Here is a 19,954-nt window from a genome sequence, read left to right on the forward strand (position 1 = left end):
TATAGGAGCAATGGTGTTCTTGTAAGGAGAAGGAATGCCTGCTAAACTCAGGCTAGCTAGCACGCACACACACACACACACACACACACACACACACACACACACACACACACACACACACTTGTTTGACTAACTTATGGGAGATCTGAGAGTCGCTAGTTTAGTTTTGCATTACCTTTTCTTACTGCCAGTCAAATGAAATAAAACAGGGGTGGAAAAAGAGTCAGAAGAAAAAAATATATTTGTTAGCAAAATGCTCATAACTGGAGATTTCAACATACTGGCCACAGTTTGGGTGAACAAAAAAAACCTGAATTTCCAACTCACTTTTCTATCTTCCCACCAATCATTAAATAATAGTATGCTGATTTTTATATTAATTAGAGTGAGGTGACAGAAATTACACTTATCAGTTTTTACCTGCTTTAAGTTTAAAGTAAACACTTAACACATAGTTAAATAAAATAAATAATTAAGCAATAATTAGGCTTATTGGCCGTTAAACTTATGTACTGAATTTTTATGATTATATTATCTTTTGATTTTACATCCCATGAATGGCTTTGAGACGAGCTATTGAAACAGCCGTGTTCCCCACACAGGGCTCACACGGGAGGCACGTCGCTCTACGCCTCCCGACCATGTTCATTCTGCTCGTGTGAGAAGGGGATGAGCAGAATCGCACAGTCGCTGCAGTTGCCAAGTCCGCTTGGACATGTCTTTGTGAAGTTACAGTTGTGGTTTTTTGGGCTTGTATTTCAAAATCTGGACACTTGTTTGGAAATGAAAGACCCAAGCAAGTTTTTTTTTTTTTTTTACATTTCTTGCTGCAATCATGACACTAGTTAGCTAATTAATTTAACTACTCCGCCCCCTGCCGGGCCCGCAATCACAAAATCAAAAACTTCTTCTTTACAAATTTTCTTGTAAAGGAATAGAGGAGCAGAAAGGCGAGTTAAAAAACAGATTTAACAGATTTAAAGAAGAAAAAAAGGAACAGAATGCAGAGTTAAAGAACAGTAAGAATAACAGAATGCAGAGTTAAAGAACAGTAAGAATAACAGAATGCAGATTTAAAGAACAGTAAGAGGAACAGAAAGCAGTTACAGAACAGTAAGTGGAACAGAAAGCAGAGTAAAAAAACAGTAAGAGGAACAGAAAGCAGAGTTAAAGAACAGTACGAGGAGCAGAAAGCAGTTAAAGAACAGTAAGAACAGAAAGCGACAGTGTGTCGCAGGTCTTTACCGTCGGCGGTCTCCATGAGGCTGGAGCGGTTCGGGACCCGGCTCACGGCACGGACGGGAGGGATGGGCGACGGGTCGACCCGGACGCCCTGTTCCGGCACCGCCATCGACGTCACATCAGGGGGCACGCTGGTGTTCTCTGCTGAGCGGAACACAAAGCCATTTACCGAGCAGACAGAAGGACGGACAACACCCTGCAATACCCGCGTATGCGTCAGAAAAACCCTGCAATACCCGCGTATGTGCCAAGAACACGCTAAGCCATATTTTTTTACCCTCAACAGCATCCTGGAGGCAGATGGTTGTGTCAAAAAGGGTAATCTCACACCTCCGTCTTTGCTAATCAAATCAGGGGGATTTGTTTATGGGTTTTTTTTCTTTTTTAAGAAAGCATCCTCATATAGGGCAAGAGACCGCACGGAGCCACAAAAGGCCAGCGGTAGGCAGGCGTGCGAGCGCGCGACAGGGCTTCAGGCGGGGCTCACCGATGCGGGTGTGGGCCAGCACGTCGGCCAGCACGGCGGGGAGCACGGCGGGCGGGGGCTTGCCCTCGCCGTGCGACAGGGTGGAGGAGGCGGAGGAGGAGGTGGAGGAGGGCTGCAGGGAGCGGTTGATCCAGCAGTCGTTCTGCACGGCGTTCAGCGAGGCCCGCCGGCGCAACGAGCCCTCGTCCTCCGACGCCGAGGAGGTGTCTGTGAGAGAGGGAGACGCATCGGAACGCGCACCTGACGGTACACAGTCACCTGTACGGATACACTCCGCTCACACACCTGACCGTACACAGTCACCTGTACGGATACACTCCGCTCACACACCTGACGGTACACAGTCACCTGTACGGATACACTCCGCTCACACACCTGACCGTATACAATCACCTGTATGGATACACTCCACTTACACACACCTGACCGTATACAATCACCTGTAAGGGTACCCTCCACTTACACACACCAGACCGTATACAATCACCTGTAAGGGTACCCTCCACTTACACACACCAGACCGTATACAATCACCTGTAAGGGTACCCTCCACTTACACACACCTGACCGTATACAATCACCTGTAAGGGTACCCTCCACTTACACACACCTGACCGTATACAATCACCTGTAAGGGTACCCTCCACTTACACACACCTGACCGTATACAATCACCTGTAAGGGTACCCTCCACTTACACACACCAGACCGTATACAATCACCTGTAAGGGTACCCTCCACTTACACACACCAGACCGTATACAATCACCTGTAAGGGTACCCTCCACTTACACACACCTGACCGTATACAATCACCTGTAAGGGTACCCTCCACTTACACACACCTGACCGTATACAATCACCTGTAAGGGTACCCTCCACTTACACACACCTGACCGTATACAATCACCTGTAAGGGTACCCTCCACTTACACACACCTGACCGTATACAATCACCTGTAAGGGTACCCTCCACTTACACACACCTGACCGTATACAATCACCTGTAAGGGTACCCTCCACTTACACACACCTGACCGTATACACTCACCTGTACGGATACACTCCGCTTATACACACCCGACCGCACATATGGACCTGACCACACACACAAGACAGGTCTGTATACACACACCTGATAGCATACACAGACCAGACCAGACCAGACCTGTCCGCGAACACACACCTGACCAGGAGGGGTGGAGTTAGGGGCCCGGGGGGGGGGGGGGGGTACATACCAGGAGGGGTGGAGGTGGGGGCCCGGGGGTGGGTGTTGGCAGTCCTGCGCTTGGTGGGCATGGGCAGGGCCATCTTCTGTGCTTTGTGCAGAGCCAGAGCTGCCTGCACTGCCTCAGAGTGGATATCTGTAAAACACACAGGCACACATAAACACACACAGGTACACACACACCACACACAGGCACACATAAACACACACAGGCTCACATAAACACACACAGGTACACACACACCACACACAGGCACACATAAACACACACAGGCTCACATAAACACACACAGGCACACATACACCACACACAGGCACACATAAACACACACAGGCACACACACACCACACACAGGCACACATAAACACACACAGGCTCACATAAACACACACAGGCACACATAAACACACACAGGCACATAAACACAAACATCGCACACAGGCATACAGACACAAACAACATACACAGGCACACAGACACAAACATCAAAAAGATGAGCAAAGAATAAACTGGTAACAGACAGCATTTCCTACAGAAATATAATGACCCTGCATCAAAGCTACCACTCAAGGAGAATTTTAAATTATACTGCCCCCCTCATGTTTAAAAAAAGAAAAGAAAAAAGGGACCAACGCACGTTTCAGCAGGAAGGGCAGGCGGGATGTGGGGGCATGTACAGTAGCAAACTATGAACTTCAGTTTCAAACTGTGCCAATATAGGAGCTCCTTTAGCTCGCCCATGTCAGACAATTAAGGACACTTTGCCCCAGAAGAAGTGTGCGAACACAGTGCTTGTGCGAACACGAGTTCTGGCAGTGGAAGTAGTCGTTCTTGATTAAAAAGGTGATTTTTTTGACATGTTTATGTTCAGGAGCGACTGTGGCATGTCTGGAAGAGACACTGCTGTTGAGTTTTTCTAATGCAAATTTTCAGCGCATTGTGAGTGGTCTGTAGAGGTCCATTAATCATTGTAAACTGCATTTAAGAAACAAAGTGGTAAAATCTAGAAATCGCAGCGAAATCTCAGCAAAACTATTGGGATGGATAGACAGCACTCGGGGTAAGTGGAAATAGTTTTTTGGTAAACTACCCCTTTTAGAACTGTCTGATGATGCCAATACTGATGGTTTTCTTTACTACTGGTCACTAAATTCATTGATAAATGCACCACTTATTTGCCAGAAACTCCAGTTACCAAATTTCCTCAGTCTACAAATCAGTCCACGATTTAGACCAGTGGTCTCCATCCCTGGTCCTGGCTGCTAGTTTTTGTTTTCACCACACCCTGTTGAGACCCAGTTAACCAGGTGAGGTGAATTAACTGTGTGATCAATTCATTAATCGAGTGCAGAGCAATAACGAAAGCCAGCAGACCCTGCAGCACTGCAGAAGGGCTGGAGACCACTGGTTTAGACTCTCTATGCGTCATCACATTTCAGAGCGTAAATGGCACAGCGCTGCAGAAGCTGCGTTTGGGGGTCTCCGTGTTTGGGGGTCTCCGTGTTTGGGGGTCTCCGTGTTTGGGGGTCTCCGTGTTTGGGGGTCCCCGTGTTTGGGGGTCTCCGTGTTTGGGGGTCTGCGTGTTTGGGGGTCTCCGTGTTTGGGGGTCTGCGTGTTTGGGGGTCTCCGTGTTTGGGGGTCTCCGTGTTTGGGGGTCCCCGTGTTTGGGGGTCTCCGTGTTTGGGGGTCCCCTCACCTGATCGGTAGCGGTCGTCCCGGGTCCCCCCGCAGCGCTGGGCCCGGCTGGACCGATGGCTGTGGCTGGAGGAGGAAGCCGGGGCTGATGGGGGATCAGCGGCAGGAGCAGAACTGGGGCCTGGGGCTCGCGGCACACTCTGCAGGGCAGGATCCACACCTGAGGGACAGACACATCACAACACTGATGGGGAAGGCAAACACACACAAGACCAGCACCCTGTTCTCCTGCATGGGTGGGCCTGACACCCTGTTCTAGTGCATGGATGGGCCCAACACCCTGTTCTAGTGCATGGATGGGCCTGAAACCCAGTTCTAGTGCATGGATCGGCCTGACACCCGGTTCTAGTGCATGGATGGGCCTGACACCCGGTTCTAGTGCATGGATCGGCCTGACACCCTGTTCTAGTGCATGGATGGGCCTGACACCCTGTTCTAGTTTGTGAATTTGTCCTTGCATATAAGGCCAACAGGCAGTGTGATCATGTGCAAGATCATAGCTTACTTAGGTACTTCCTTTGGATGCTCTTGCACAGAGAGAGAGCGCGGCGATGTATTTGCAGACAGAGGTCATCGTCGCGAGTTAGATAACCACGCACACAGCTTCTACAAATCTCAGACTTGCTGGAGCGGCGAACTCCGAGACAGACACGCCGATCCAACTCTATTCCACCACATCTCCAAGTGCACACTACAGTGGTCCCTGCCTGGCCAGTGGAACGTTTCAAAGTGAGATCGGAGACCAAACGGGTGTTTCCCTGTCCTGTAAGTGCTCCCCTCAGTCGAAGCCCTCATCAGACTCTCACCCAGGTACACAAAATTCCATTACACTGCCATCCAACAAGTACAAATTTAGACTTTCATGCCATCTCTGGATTACCAGCCATCATAGGAGCAAGACTGTAGCATTATGGTCACAGATCGCTGGCTTATTATTAAGTCAACTATTAATTTTGTAGCCGAACAGAATTGAACCATTTATTCTTAATTTCAGTGATGGTACAAGCATCAGATTAACAGCATTGGTATTTTTTTTTCCACCCATTCCTTGGATTTTATTTTACCTTCGTTTTTTTATTATTAGATGCCATTTTTATGAATGAATTTCCAGACAAATGTGATATCACACCTAGCCTTGGTGGTGTCAATTGCGTCAATTCACAGTTCTCATGAACACGTGCTGGTAAACTCTGGCGTGGCACACATGTACGAGCACGTCGTACAAAAAAAAATTCATCCAATAACTCCAAAAACTTGACGATGGGAAGAACTCTCAGGAGGAACCTGGTTTAGGGAGCCCTGACAAACAGGGGAAGTACAAATGAAGGGATGTACACTCAGTATATAGTATACTTATTTTTTGGACTTATTGGTTTTGTGCTGTTGTAGCCTATCCACTTTGACACTGTGTGTTCAGAGAGGCTCTTCTGCATACCACTGTTGTAATGTGTGGTTACGTGTGTTACTGTCACCTTCCTGTCAGCTTTGACAGACCTTTCAATAGGCTACTGTAGGAGTGCCAGAGGACAGGACACACAGGGAAGGCACCCAACAGATTCCTGTGTGAGAGGTATCTGGTGAAGACACGCTCAGAAAACTGGTCACCCTAGTTGATAAGGTTCATAAGAGAGGTACCCTGCTCGTTATTTTTGTTTTAATAAGTCTGAAGTAAATGAATGAGGAGTCACAAGACTGATCCCAACCCCTGATCCTCAAAACCTGTTTGACTTCAAATCTTCCCTCAAACCTGTCCTCATGGGAATCATAGCCAGCACAAGTTTATCAAAAGTGAGCAATCCAGGCTCTTCTCTCAACAGTGGGCACTAACGAGTGGTTGCATCTGGGCAGATGGTAAAAGTTAAGGATAAAATTAAAAAATGTCCAATTCTGCCGCTTACCAAGTTCTTTTCCATATTTAATGGCTTGCTACATCAGCACCACTTGGTGTATGACTTCCAAACTTCTAAGACTAGTAGATATTTTGGTTAAGAACAGCCACAAGGAAATCAAAGTCACATATATAATTTATTCCAAAATTATACAATGCCAAAATTGGGTCTGGCCACAAAATGACCCAAAACTGTTGCATATTCAAGTAGTTGAAAATGAAGCCTTGCTTACAACGAAGGGTATAATAGGCCTACTTATGTCCATAAGATTGAGTTTTTACTGCTATGTCTTGCCATGTATTGATCTCCTGGGCCGCAGGAGGACAGGCTCATAGTGGTGTATCCTCAGCGAACATGGACAACTGGAATAGATAGAGTCCAATTGGCTACGAAAATGAAAAAAAAAAAAAGAGGCAGAGATACCGGTGGATACACCAGGGCAAGACGAGGAAGACGAGGAAGACGAGGCCACAATCAACACAGACCCGAGGATCGGCAGCTCAGTGACGAGCCTCCTCTTCACCAGGCAAACAAACAAAATGTTTTCAATTTTTCAAGTAAGTCTCAGCTCCAAAGCTCCACAATTAAATGTTTTAAATCTTGGCCTTGCTTTCATTTGCCTTGCTTTCATTCAACTACCCCAATAAATGACTGAGGTTAAAACCGATGTTTTCAGTTTCTTCAGAAATATACGATTAACAGAATATTTTGATTCTCCCCAGAGAGCAGTTATGGATTTGGCCACTGTTTCTTCTGATGGACAATGGCTAATCATCTAAACTACACTGGGAAGGGACATTACACCATTCAAAGCAAAAACTTTTTTTTTTTACCACCAAAAAAGTACACATTTGCAGCACATCTGCTGATTCTGCCGTGTCCAGTCCAGGGTTATTTGTATTTTTATTTCCAATAAAATAGTAACAGGTCAAAATGCAGATCTTTATTCATTCTAGTTATCAGTATGGTTAGAGTTTTCATGGGAAGAACAAATAGTTTCAAATGACTGCTGTTCTGACTCATTCGTTCTGCAAGTGCTAACTGGTAAAGTGGTACATGTCTGCGTAATCAAATTCCTCTTCCTTTGCAACCCTTGTATGAATAAGCTAGCATTTCTAAATGCTCAAAAAAAAGAAAAAAAGAAAAAAAAACATATTTGACTGGCTTGGTTTACATCAGTGCAACCAGTACATTTTCTGGTGGCCAAATTAATAGTACCTACATAAGTGAATATAAGCCATGGAACTCTCAAAACTAGTGAATGAAGCTTGTCTAAAATAATCATTAGTTGGGGGTTGGCCAAGGAAAAAAACAAAAAACACAGGTAGTCTTTTTTAGGAAAGACTGACTGATCGATTGACTGAAAGACTCTATTATGGAGTGTCTGGTTGATTGGTTGATTGTGATCAGTTGTGTGAGTGGCTGTCTGACTGGTTGATTGGCTGATTGGTTAATGAAGGCCAGGAGCAGCTTACTGCGATTCTGAGGGATGAAGGGGGCCAGCAGCTTCCCTCTTTTCTTCTCATATCCCTTCTGAGTGATGTCACCTAGAGACAGACGCAGGACAGTTAGTCTGGAACATGGTCTACAGAGAACAGCACAGCACAGTTACAGACTGAAATAATGTCCAGAGCACAGCACAGTTACAGCCTTTAACAGAGTCCAGAGAACAGCACAGCAGTTACAGCCTTTAACAGAGTCCAGAGCACAGCACAGCAGTTACAGCCTTTAACAGAGTCCAGAGCACAGCACAGCAGTTACAGCCTTTAACAGAGTCCAGAGCACAGCACAGCAGTTACAGCCTTTAACAGAGTCCAGAGCACAGCACAGCAGTTACAGCCTTTAACAGAGTCCAGAGAACAGCACAGCACAGTTGCAGACTGAAACAGTGTCCAGAGAAAAGCCCAGCACAGTTACAGACTGAAACAATGTCCAGAGCACAGGACAGCACAGTTAGACTGAAACACTCTCCATAGAGCAGGAAAGCACAGTTACAGCCTTTAACAATGTCCAGTGCACAGCACAGCACATTACAGACAGAAACAGTGTAAAGACTGCAGAACACAGGCCACTGGCCTCATACAGATCATTATAACTGGGGCCACCATTTTGTCTGGTTGTGTCGAAAGGGTAACCCTCTTTGTGTGAGATTTGACACAAAGAATCCATGTTACTGCCGAAGTGAACATCGTTTAACTAACATAACATAATGGTGAGAACAAGCCATTCAGCCCAGCAATGCTCGCCTTTTCCTACCACTAAAGGGTACCTAATGCTTAGTTAATCTAAAAGCTAAATAGTATCTAGTACCGTATCAAGCCAGGTCTTGAAACCCCCCCAGTGTGTTTGCCTCCACTATATGTCCTGGCAAGCTGTTCCACAGAGTGACCACTCTCTGTGTGAAAAAATACTTCCTATCTGTGCGGAATTTATCCTTTGGCGATTTCCATTTATGCCCTCTCATTCTGCTAACCAAACTCACCCTGAAGAATCGCCTGTAGTTCACTTTGTTAATCCTTTTAATGAATTTAAAAGCCTCAATGAAATCCCCCAATTATCTCATGTAGCTCGATCCCCAATAACTAAGAAAAGCATCCTCTCCTCTTTCTCACCCGCCAACACTAATATTTATTTATAGCTGTTGCTGCAATATAAATATTACTCCCAATTTTTGGTATTTCACAAATTCTTATGATGAACTAGCTGCAGGTATCCTATAGCTATTTCACCGACTTCATTCAGAACATCCCAACCAACAGCACACGGTTAGTTACCACAAATAAATACCCCAAATTGATCGGGAACCACACTCCTCTGAACTGAAAGTTGCTCCAATGGACCTATTTCAGTTACCTCTGGTGTATCCTGGGATACCCTGAGAGTGACAGTGAGTGGGCAAAGACACAGGAATAAAGCTGAAATTAGAATGACAGCTCCCACTCATAAAAAGTTTCTCAACTGCCAATCCAATCGGTATCAAAATTATTCTGAACCCACACAATGGACAAGAGAGTGCTGTGATATCGTAGTAGTTCATTTCTTATGTTATTTTAACATGCTGACAAATTAATCAGTGATATGGTGGAACACCAATTAGCCGAAGCAATAAAACACCACTGGAGAGCCTTCATAAGATTAACAATGTCGAATGAAAAATGAAAATTCACACCAGCTCTGCTTATTGGAAGTGAAAGTCTTCTATTACTATTATGTTTGCCATCTAGCTGTTGTCATTAAATGTGATTACTGTTCACCTGTGTTTATTTTGTTTTTGTGACTTGAGAAAGTTAGCTGGATAGGAGAACGTCATGGTCAGCTAACATTAGCTTTGATGAGGGAAGATTGGCAGCTCATAACTAGTAATGCTCAAAGACCCTTAAATATGGATATTTTTCTATTTGTTGTAATAAGCTCTCAGTAGGCTACATCATCTTCCTCAAACAATTCAAGCCCCTTCTCAAACAATTATCCCATTTGTTCCACCTCAATAATCTAAGTTGATAAAGTAATTGCCCATATTTAAGCACAGAAGATGATTGCTGATGTTTCCAAGTGACACACATAATCCGGACACAATACAGAACCTTTACATGTTGCACAGGGACAGATTACAGCAGTTATCAGTTACAGAACATTGAACTTGTTCAATGTTAAGGAAAATAAATAAATTGATGATTCAACTTATGAACGAATCATGGTCTTCAATCAAGACCTTTAGCAGAATCGAGTATGGGGCATTCCATTAGAAATCAATCACTTCACCCTTTTCGATTTGAACACATTTTACATGTTAAAATGTGGTTTGATTAACCAGAATGACCAAATATTCAAGACGCAGATGTCTTCTTCAAAATAATGGTATGGGTCTATTATTATTGGAAAGTGTACAAACAAGGTTAATGAAAATTTGAATACTTTTGGTCCATAGCCTAATAAATAAGTATGCAAATTCAGGGATTTTTTTCTGTCCTTAAATTTCCTGTCCTTAATTTGCAAAAAAACGCATTGAACATTTTTAATTTTTTTTTTTTTACATTTTTGTTATAGGGTACACTTCTTTACATCATTTACACATTTTTATGTCGGTAAGTCATAAGTCGAATCCTTCACGTTGCCTACGATGTTCTTTTTCACTTCAGATAATACTTCAGTTGTCCCATTTGTTTTTCATCATGAAAAACAGAAGAATTAAATGAAATTACATAATAGGGAAACCCCAAGGCAGCAGAAACGTGTGCAGTGCAGAGCCGTGTGATGGTGTGAAGATCAAGGTCAAGGGCTTCCAAAGGAAAAGCTTTGCTCATCTCATTAGGAATCAGCCAGTATGTATGCATGTATGTTCATCCAGTCGCTGCGGATAGGAGCAGGAATCACCCCGATTCCTGAATTTTTATTTCTTTTTTTATCTTGGTTGTCAATTTACCGTGGTATCGATATCGAGGTACCAAATCTGGTATTGGCCTCAAAGTCATGCAGACACTGAGTTTCTATCCCAAGAACATTAGCCGATTAGCCGATGCCCCAGAGGTTGATTCTAGCCTCTTGTGGGCTCACAGGAAGCACAGGCCTGCATTGATTTGCATGTTTGAGAGTGTTTGTAGCGAAATGAGAAACAGTGCATATTCATGTTCGGCGGTACTCCTTCGGACGTGCCCTCCTATGTTCTCGATGGCATGCGTCTTTATGGAAGATAAACCCAACCCCCACCCCACTCCCCACCCGCGCGCGCTCGGTGATGTAACTCAGGGACGAGGCGGCAGAGAGAGATCCGTCGGATGCCGAGGACGGTGGAGGAGCGAGGAAGAGGGAGGAAGAGCGCGGGCGAGCGGCGTGACTCAGCCTGCGAACGAGCCAGGCAGCCTGCCTTCCCCATGCTCTGTGACCTACATAGGGAAACGCGTGCCGCCATCTCCCACTCCCGCCTCGCGGGAAACCTTCCCCCTCCGCCTCTCACCGCAGCGCCGACCCACTGAGGACGAACACGAGACGGGCCTTCGGTCCGCCGCTGACCGCCCTCACTCCACAAACATAACATGTCACATACCCCAGAAAGAACCCTGCAGCGAACGAAGCGCTTTCAGTGTTTTACGTCACCTACCACTCCGCTGGAGAGGCAGGTGGCTCTCAAATCTTAATCTCAAAATTAAATAGACAGGACTTTAGTTGCAGTCTTTGGTGAGTCCGTCACAAAAAAAGACAGTGATGAAACTGAACACATAAACGTTGACACCGTGCCTCTAAATGAGAAAACAACCCGGCCTCGCAGATCAAGTGCCCTCCCACTCATCACAATTGACATGGTAAACAAACATCAAATTAAATGCACTGGCCCATTTCTCTCTCTTATCAAGGGAAAGGAAACAAACATATCGAAGTCAAATTTAGCTAGATGGGGTCCAAGCCAATATTACGACACAAGTGGCCAATCAGAGCCTAAATCATTTGGTTGGCCGTAGGGAGGTGCCCTGCGCCACTGTGCCAAGGTTTATAGGACTCATTCTGGGGTAAAACTGGGGACAGAGGAAATGGGACAATAGCTTTTGTTGAGGCCAAACCAAGAGGCTCGCAGAATTAAAGGTACAGATCTATGATCATTTTGACCAGTGTTTCCCAACTCCAGTCCTCGGGACCCACTTGCCAGAAGGTTTTTATTGTCACCAGTAGCTCACACACCTGATTTAACTAATCAAGGGCATTTTTGTGGTTTGATTGGTTCAATCATTAAATCAGGTGTGTGAGTTACTGGTTACAACAAAAACCTTCTGGCATGTGGGTCCCGAGGACTGGAGTTGGGAAACACTGATTTTGACAATAGGCCACAGTTAAAAAATGACAGCCTAAATAAGGATTTTTTTACTTTCATTCTATAGTAACCATGGGTACTATAACTCCCAGGAGTGACCAGCCTGCTATCATTTCTCCAAGGGCAAAATTCCTGACTATCTAACCTCAACTAAGGTCAGTGTTTACTCAGGTCAGTGACTACACAAAAAAAAAAAAAAAGGACTGGGTAGGTAAAAATGCAACTGCTAACCAAAAGAAACATAAATGCTTGTCTCACATTTGCAAAAAGAAAATGGGCAATTCCACAATAATGTCAACCTGAGCATTAAAAAAAAAACAAATAAACTTAATTATGTCCCAAACAGTCAATTGTGACCATTTTGAAATCTGATAAAATGTGGGCTGACAACAGGAAAATGCTTAAAAATTGATTTATTACTCCCATTACCATTGAAATCAATGCTATTTGGCGGCCATTTGGAAAAATGTATTACCATTTCAGATGGTTTTCTCAATGTCAAAACTGATATCCAGAACCATTTCAGATGACAGCAAATGTGTTATGATGAAATTTGATTTGGAAGTAGATTGTCAAACAATGTGCATTTCAGACGTGTCACATCCATAAGGCAATGGTATCACGTCCATAAAACTGGTATCTCCTCAAAAATCTAAAAATCTGATATTTTTATGTTCAGCCAAGCCTCCTACAGTACATGGATATCAAACTTTCTGCATTGCACTTGAAAATTCAGTTTTTAAGTGCATACTAGCCTATACCTTTTTGCATCACATCCATAACTTTATTTGTCATTTTTTCTGGCTTGTGTGATGGGCTTGTGTGTCAGGGGCGATGTTAGTTTAGGAGGTAAGAGCGGTTGTCTGGCAGTTGGAAGGTTGCCAGTTTGGTCCCCCTGGGTCTGTCCCTCAACAAGATATTCACCATAGGGAATTGGATTATCCTGGCTAAGTACTGGTGAAAAACTATGTCACCCACAATCCTAAAGCACTGTCCAGGGAGCTCTACCACTTGCGGGTGGCAGCCTTTGAACTATGAGCACAAAGGCAGTTTCCATCGCTTAGCAACCTGTTCCACTGCACCAAGGACCAACACTGAGATATATACAAGAAAGCACTAAATGTAAAATATAACTAGCCTAAATCTAAAGTGTATGCGACTGCTATCCGTCTAAAACAGGAGAGTGGAAAGTGATTACTTTTCACGTTAAATTCCGTTTCTAACTATTTATTTTGCTCTAAACTATTTTTAATAGTATCATGATTCATCTGGTAGATGGTTTGGTTCATGGCTTAAAACACTTTAGCCAAGAACTTTCTGAAATGAGGAAAAAATGAATGGGAAAATCTCTTCCGGAACCGTAGGGCTGGACGATGATGTCAACAGCTCGGTACTACATTGCTTCCGACCAGCTGACTGGTACCTTGCATGGAAGCATATCGCCCTTGGTGTGTGAATTGGTGAATGAGAGGCATTAATTTTAAAGCGATTTGGATAAATGTGCTATATCAATGCAGCCCATTTACCATTTACCATGGTGCTGTCATACTTGGGACCTGGACAAACTGCTATTATTGAAGGAACCATGAATTCTGCTCGGCAAAATTCTGTAGATAATGATTAAAATGATAAACACAATTATTTTGCTCAATACTGTGATCACGATTAATTTCACAATTTTACAATGATTTGGTAATCAAAATAGTTTTATTGCACTTAAATCGTTTGCTGGGGAGTGTTTGTTTCTGATCACCAACACGTTTTAGACATGTCTCTGACCTGTCCCACTGTCTCTGACCTGTCCCACTGTCTCTGACCTGTTCTACTGTCTGTCCCACTGTCTCTGACCTGTTCCACTGTCTCTGACCCGTTCTACTGTCTCGGACCTGTCCCACTGTCTCTGTGTCTCTGACCTGTCCGACTGTCTCTGACCTGCCCTACTGTCTCTGACCTGTCCCACTGTCTCTGAGTCTCTGACCTGTCCCACTGTCTCTGTGTCTCTGACCTGTCCCACTGTCTCTGACCTGTCCTACTGTCTCTGTGTCTCTGACCTGTCCGACTGTCTCTGTAGATCATGCTGGTAAAAGCAGTGGTAGATGTGTCTCTGACCAGTTCTACAGCCACCGCTGTGTTTGGATTGGAAGCAGGAACCTACTCTCAGTGTGATAGAAACACATGCCAGTGGGATTGCTGAAATTGTGCTCCCACGTGCCCAGGCAGACGAAGATCTTGGAATACAAACACATACAAACACAGCCCTGTTCTACAGACCAGTGGATCTCAAATTCATTCCTGGGGGACGCATTGAGTGTGATGGGTTTAGTTCCGATTACAGCTGCAATCCCAGGATTTTAACAACCGATTTATTTTTCTTATTCATATTCACATATGTTTTGAGGGATTATTTACCCTCTTACTTAACATTCTGTCAGTACTAGCTATGCATTTCCAACTTCAAGCATTCTGCGGTAATATTGTTCATTTTATTCATTCATTTGACTTTTCTGTTGTCGGTGAGATGTTTTAGAGAGCCTAAAATAGTGACTGTTTGTGGAAAATACTTCTGTTGAAGACTCTGGGCTCTAGCAGATGACCGTTTATGGTGTTTGTCTACAAATGCAAGAAATATGTGATTTTCCACTTTGTCCAGTGATATATTTTCACACACAAGAATACAACCCTGAATGACATCCAGCTACCAATCAAAGCTGTGTTTTCACCCAATTAATTCTCACGACACTGATATCAGACTCAGTTTAGCTCTGAACACCGCGGTCTACAGACCCCACGGTTTAGCTCTGAACACCGCGGTCTACAGACCCCACGGTTTAGCTCTGAACACCACGGTCTACAGACCTTACGGTTTAGCTCTGAACACCGCAGTCTACAGACCCCACGGTTTAGCTCTGAACACCACGGTCTACAGACCCCAGGTTTAGCTAGTTGTTGACACTTCAGGCCAGAATACCGGCATGGTTTGTTTGAGACTCTACAACAATATACCGATATACAGACAGCATACTTCGGTAAAGTAGTTTTCAATTAAACCATCTTCTGTACCACAAATGTTTGCAAGCAACCGTGTGTGGTAGTTATCTAGAAAACCTCAGATCTCAGCAAAACCATCTGGATGGAGAGCACTCCAGGCAAGTGGAAATATAGCTTTATTTTATTTTTATATTATAATAAGTCACACATTGATCTTTTTATGATGTATGTTGCAGTTCCAGTTTTGCAGTTCCAGTTTTTTCCTTCATAGAAATAACAGATATCTTCATTATTTAAAAAATAATAATAATACAATTATTATTGCTGCTTTTCTGACCATTCTGGCTGTTCATTCGTAACCTGACAAGCATTATCCACTTTCGTGGGACAAAATCTGATATGCTGCCACGTGTGTTTCTGTACGCTTCCTGGTAACCATTGTTAACGCACAAGAAAAAACCTCTCCTAATGACTGAGTCACCTGCGTGGAGCGGTTGAAATTGTCGTTGAGTGGGTGTAGCTTTTGGGATATGCTTAATGCAAGTACTATTCCAAAGACACCATTACTGTCAGCGCCGGGACAAAGTTGTGTGCAATGAGCACACTCATGCTGCCCACTACACCACACACTGCATTACTCACAAAACCCTCAGCCAGAGCCTACTCAGGACCGCACCACACAATGACTCAAAGGCATATTACACAACCAAACACAATGTATTACTGTTATTCTTTGATTGTCACTTTGGTTAAATAAAAATATATAAAATTGGTATGATATGTCATAATAAAAAATCCCAAATAATGTATGTACAGTGCCAGAGGACATATTAGGTCTTTCCACTTCAAGATCATAAGACAGGACAAAGATCCTTGCTTGAGCGCACGCAAATTATGTTATACACAATTTTTTGTAGCACCCACAGCATATGCTAACATTGCTCAGGACAAACTGGAGCTGTTTGAACACCTTATTCAGTACCAGGACTCAATCGTTATTCGTCCTACAACCCGGGGGAGAAATGTTTTTCAGACATGTTTTTCAGACATTTCAGTGCATTCCATTACAATGCACTGCACTGCAAAAGGAGACTATTTTGTTCGACTGAATATTAAACATCAGACATGACTGCTTTTAGTCCAAATTAAATATTGACAAAGTGATGTCGACACAGTAGCTTTGATGTCAACTACTCGATACCTTGGGATAAGCAGCTAACTTAGCTAGTCATTCACGTTTGGCTACTCGGTCTCGAAAAAGTATTTTATTAACTTTGGCATTCAGCTAGCTAGCTAGAAAGATACTCGGTTATTGACAGAAAAAATATATATTGCCAGTGGTAGCATATAGGTAGACTACCTGCTTATCTGGTTAACTCGCCACTGAGACAAGTGCCAACAACGTCAATGGGTCATGATGCAAGCGGTTAAGAGACTACAGTTAGTTAGCGTTAGCTAGTCTAGCTAATTAGTGCAACACAGGCTAGAACCTGATGTAACTTGATGTACCAAACTAGCTAGCTAGCGAGAAACGATTTTTCCACAATGCACCAAATGTAGCTAACGTTAGTAAGTTAGCTCGCTAAAGCAACATCAACCCTATTGCCCGCTACACCAAGTTAGCATCGATATTCACTGGGTACACAACAACACTGGAAACGGCTGAATGTGGTGTATGCATTGGTTGTAAAGCGTGCCCAAGCAACAGCATGTAATATCGGGAAAAATCACAAAAATAATATCTTCGAGATTTCGTTCCACTTGCTTCAATTTCTCCCGCTCCTCGCAGGCTTACCTTCGGATAGCTCCAAATCCAACTCCGCCAACTGGTCCCTGACCTCTTTAGGTAGCGATGACAGATCCACTCCTCGGTCCGCCATAATTGCATGGACTATAAAGAATGACGTTTCTACTATTAAAAATAGATTTGAGTTTTAAACTATTCAAAAAATCGTTCTTTGGGACACAAGACGTGAACTGAAAACCGGGTTACAAGCCATCAGTGCGTTTCTCTGGCTCCGCCATACTGGGGAATTTCACCGTGTGGAATCTGTCACATGATACCGTTTCCCTAGAGCGAGAAAGCTAACCCAGCTAAGTCCCGAACAGTCAGAAGCCGAGTTGTGGCTAAGCACTATAATGACGCCGTGTGGATACATGTGGGGGTTTTCTCCATTTGGTCGTGCTTTCTAATTTATACAAAATGCACACAGTAGCCTGCTGAGCTTCTACCAACAATGACTATCGTGGTTAGGGACCCCCACCTCCAAAAAAAAAAGGCTAAAACTTGACATGAAAAAATGTATAGGAAGTGGGATTTTCTCGTGTTGTTTCCCTGACAAATGTGGTTTCGATACAATGTTCATCCTCGACGTTTGAAGTGTCATTTTAAAAACGTCGTATGTCAAAAGGTTTAACCCCAGAGTAGACAATTCACTATTTAATGTCCAGAACTGACTGACGAACGGACGAACGAAAGAACGCCTCGCGGCACAACGTCCGGAGGGACTGGGAAACACAAGACCCACGGTTTCCAGTGGAATCTCGCACTGCCGTGATCCAGAGTACGCACTGCAGTGCTTAGGAGTACCGTATGCACTCTGGAGCACGGAATTACGGTAGCAAGGAAAGTTTTGTTGATGAATGGGAGGCACACCTCAACTGAAGACTTTCTGTGGTCAATGTGGAACTCTTTTGACTGGAGAAGATGCGATGACTCATATGAGAAAGTGTTTGACTGATGATCAGCGGTGCGTTCCTCCATCAATTCTGAAATGGAGCCTGAATTTTCCATTGCTTTCTATAGACAAGGTGTGGTCTGATATTAGTTTTCAGTGCCAAACAAAGTGAAATAAATAAATAAAGTGTTGCATAACTATTATCTTACACCGGCTCATCTGTAACGGACAAGGTTATGAAATTGTCTCTTATGGGTAAATTCCACATACACAAGTCTAGGGTTATGTCCACAAAACCAAATGGAAGATTATTTTGTATTGATTCTGGGGTGCCCAGGATGAAGCACCAGGCTTCCTGGCACTGGCAGCCGTGGCAAACCCCTTTGGATGGCCATGGCAGGTACATGGCCACTGCTGCGGCTCTGGGGGACTCTGGGTGACAGTGTGGCAGACTCCGACAACACCCCAGGGCTGGCCGGCTGAGCTGTGGCCTCCAGCAGATGGGCCCAGGCCAGGCCAGTGCAGGCTCTGGACAGGGCAGTGGGGTTGCAGGCTCTGCTGCAGTCTCTGGACAGGGCAGTGGGGTAGCAGGCTCTGTGCAGTCTCTGGACAGGGCAGTGGGGTAGCAGGCTCTGCTGCAGTCTCTGGACAGGGCAGTGGGGTTGCAGGCTCTGCTGCAGTCTCTGGACAGGGCAGTGGGGTAGCAGGCTCTGCTGCAGTCTCTGGACAGGGCAGTGGGGTAGCAGGCTCTGGTGCAGTCTCTGGACAGGGCAGTGGGGTAGCAGGCTCTGGACAGGGCAGTGGGGTTGCAGGCTCTGGACAGGGCAGTGGGGTTGCAGGCTCTGGACAGGGCAGTGGGGTAGCAGGCTCTGGACAGGGCAGTGGGGTAGCAGGCTCTGCTGCAGTCTCTGGACAGGGCAGTGGGGTAGCAGGCTCTGGTGCAGGCTCTGGACAGGGCAGTGGGGTAGCAGGCTCTGCTGCAGTCTCTGGACAGGGCAGTGGGGTAGCAGGCTCTGTGCAGGCTCTGGACAGGGCAGTGGGGTAGCAGGCTCTGCTGCAGTCTCTGGACAGGGCAGTGGGGTAGCAGGCTCTGGTGCAGTCTCTGGACAGGGCAGTGGGGTAGCAGGCTCTGGTGCAGTCTCTGGACAGGGCAGTGGGGTAGCAGGCTCTGCTGCAGTCTCTGGACAGGGCAGTGGGGTAGCAGGCTCCAGTGCAGCCTCTGGACCAGGCATCCCTGGACCCCGAGTCTTTGGCAGGCTGGTGGCAGCTGGCATGAAAGGCTTCTCTGGAGGGCCAGATGGAGCTGGCAGTGAGGACTCCTCTTCCAGAGGGCTCACAGGGCCCTTTGGGACAGGACAGGGCGGGACCCTCACCTGGAGGGCCCACTGAGAGAGGCTGCGGGGGACACTCGTCTGGAGGGACTATGGGCCCAAACTAGGCATTGCCTATTTTAGTGGACTGTTTCTGTGGAATAAGACAAAGTTTCTGAACACTCCGTGATATTGTTCCTTTTTGCCAAAACCAACAAATAAGGCGCTGGCAGAGTTCTGTGGAAGGCTACATGACTTGTGCATATTGATCCCGTAGAGGCATCTATCCTGCCTACAGTACCGCCCATAAAACGGACAGCTTGGGGGTATGCCCCGTTGCCAGAATCGATGTGAACGCCCCTCACAACAGCTAACGTTCATTTATTGAGCTAGGATTAGTATTAACACCTAAAATGCTGTGCCAAATATTTGCAAAATATAGTGAAAATCCCTGAAACGTATAGAGGTGGTGGCGATCTCAGTTGTACTCCACCATTACGTTTGAAAGTTTATATTTTACTTCATTGCTTGTATTAGTACACAATGTACTCCTGAATGCATGAACACTCCAGCCAACTGTCTATATCTACTGGCATTTATAGGACACAGTAATTAGCGATAGCTACATTTATA

The 19,954-nt window shown here is 45.0% G+C and overlaps 1 protein-coding gene across 2 annotated transcripts in view; it reads right to left on the bottom strand.

The window, feature by feature from the left end:
• The window catches only part of dip2bb (disco-interacting protein 2 homolog Bb), a 57,793-nt gene extending 40,449 nt beyond the window's left edge, over positions 1-17,344 (bottom strand). The window contains exons 1-6 of one of the 2 annotated variants that reach the window (XM_061219171.1): positions 17,129-17,344; positions 8,018-8,089; positions 4,655-4,813; positions 2,968-3,093; positions 1,730-1,936; positions 1,241-1,383 (exon numbers count right to left, since the gene is read on the bottom strand). In XM_061219171.1, the coding sequence (XP_061075155.1) occupies positions 1,241-1,383; positions 1,730-1,936; positions 2,968-3,093; positions 4,655-4,813; positions 8,018-8,089; positions 17,129-17,213 (792 nt within the window). In that variant the 5' untranslated portion in view covers positions 17,214-17,344. The remainder of the gene's footprint in view (positions 1-1,240; positions 1,384-1,729; positions 1,937-2,967; positions 3,094-4,654; positions 4,814-8,017; positions 8,090-17,128) is intronic. The other variant, XM_061219172.1, reaches the window with a different exon arrangement.
• Positions 17,345-19,954: the final 2,610 nt, after the last annotated feature.

The sequence above is a fragment of the Conger conger genome, chromosome 14 (genome assembly GCF_963514075.1).
Source record: "Conger conger chromosome 14, fConCon1.1, whole genome shotgun sequence".
Lineage (NCBI taxonomy): Eukaryota > Metazoa > Chordata > Actinopteri > Anguilliformes > Congridae > Conger > Conger conger.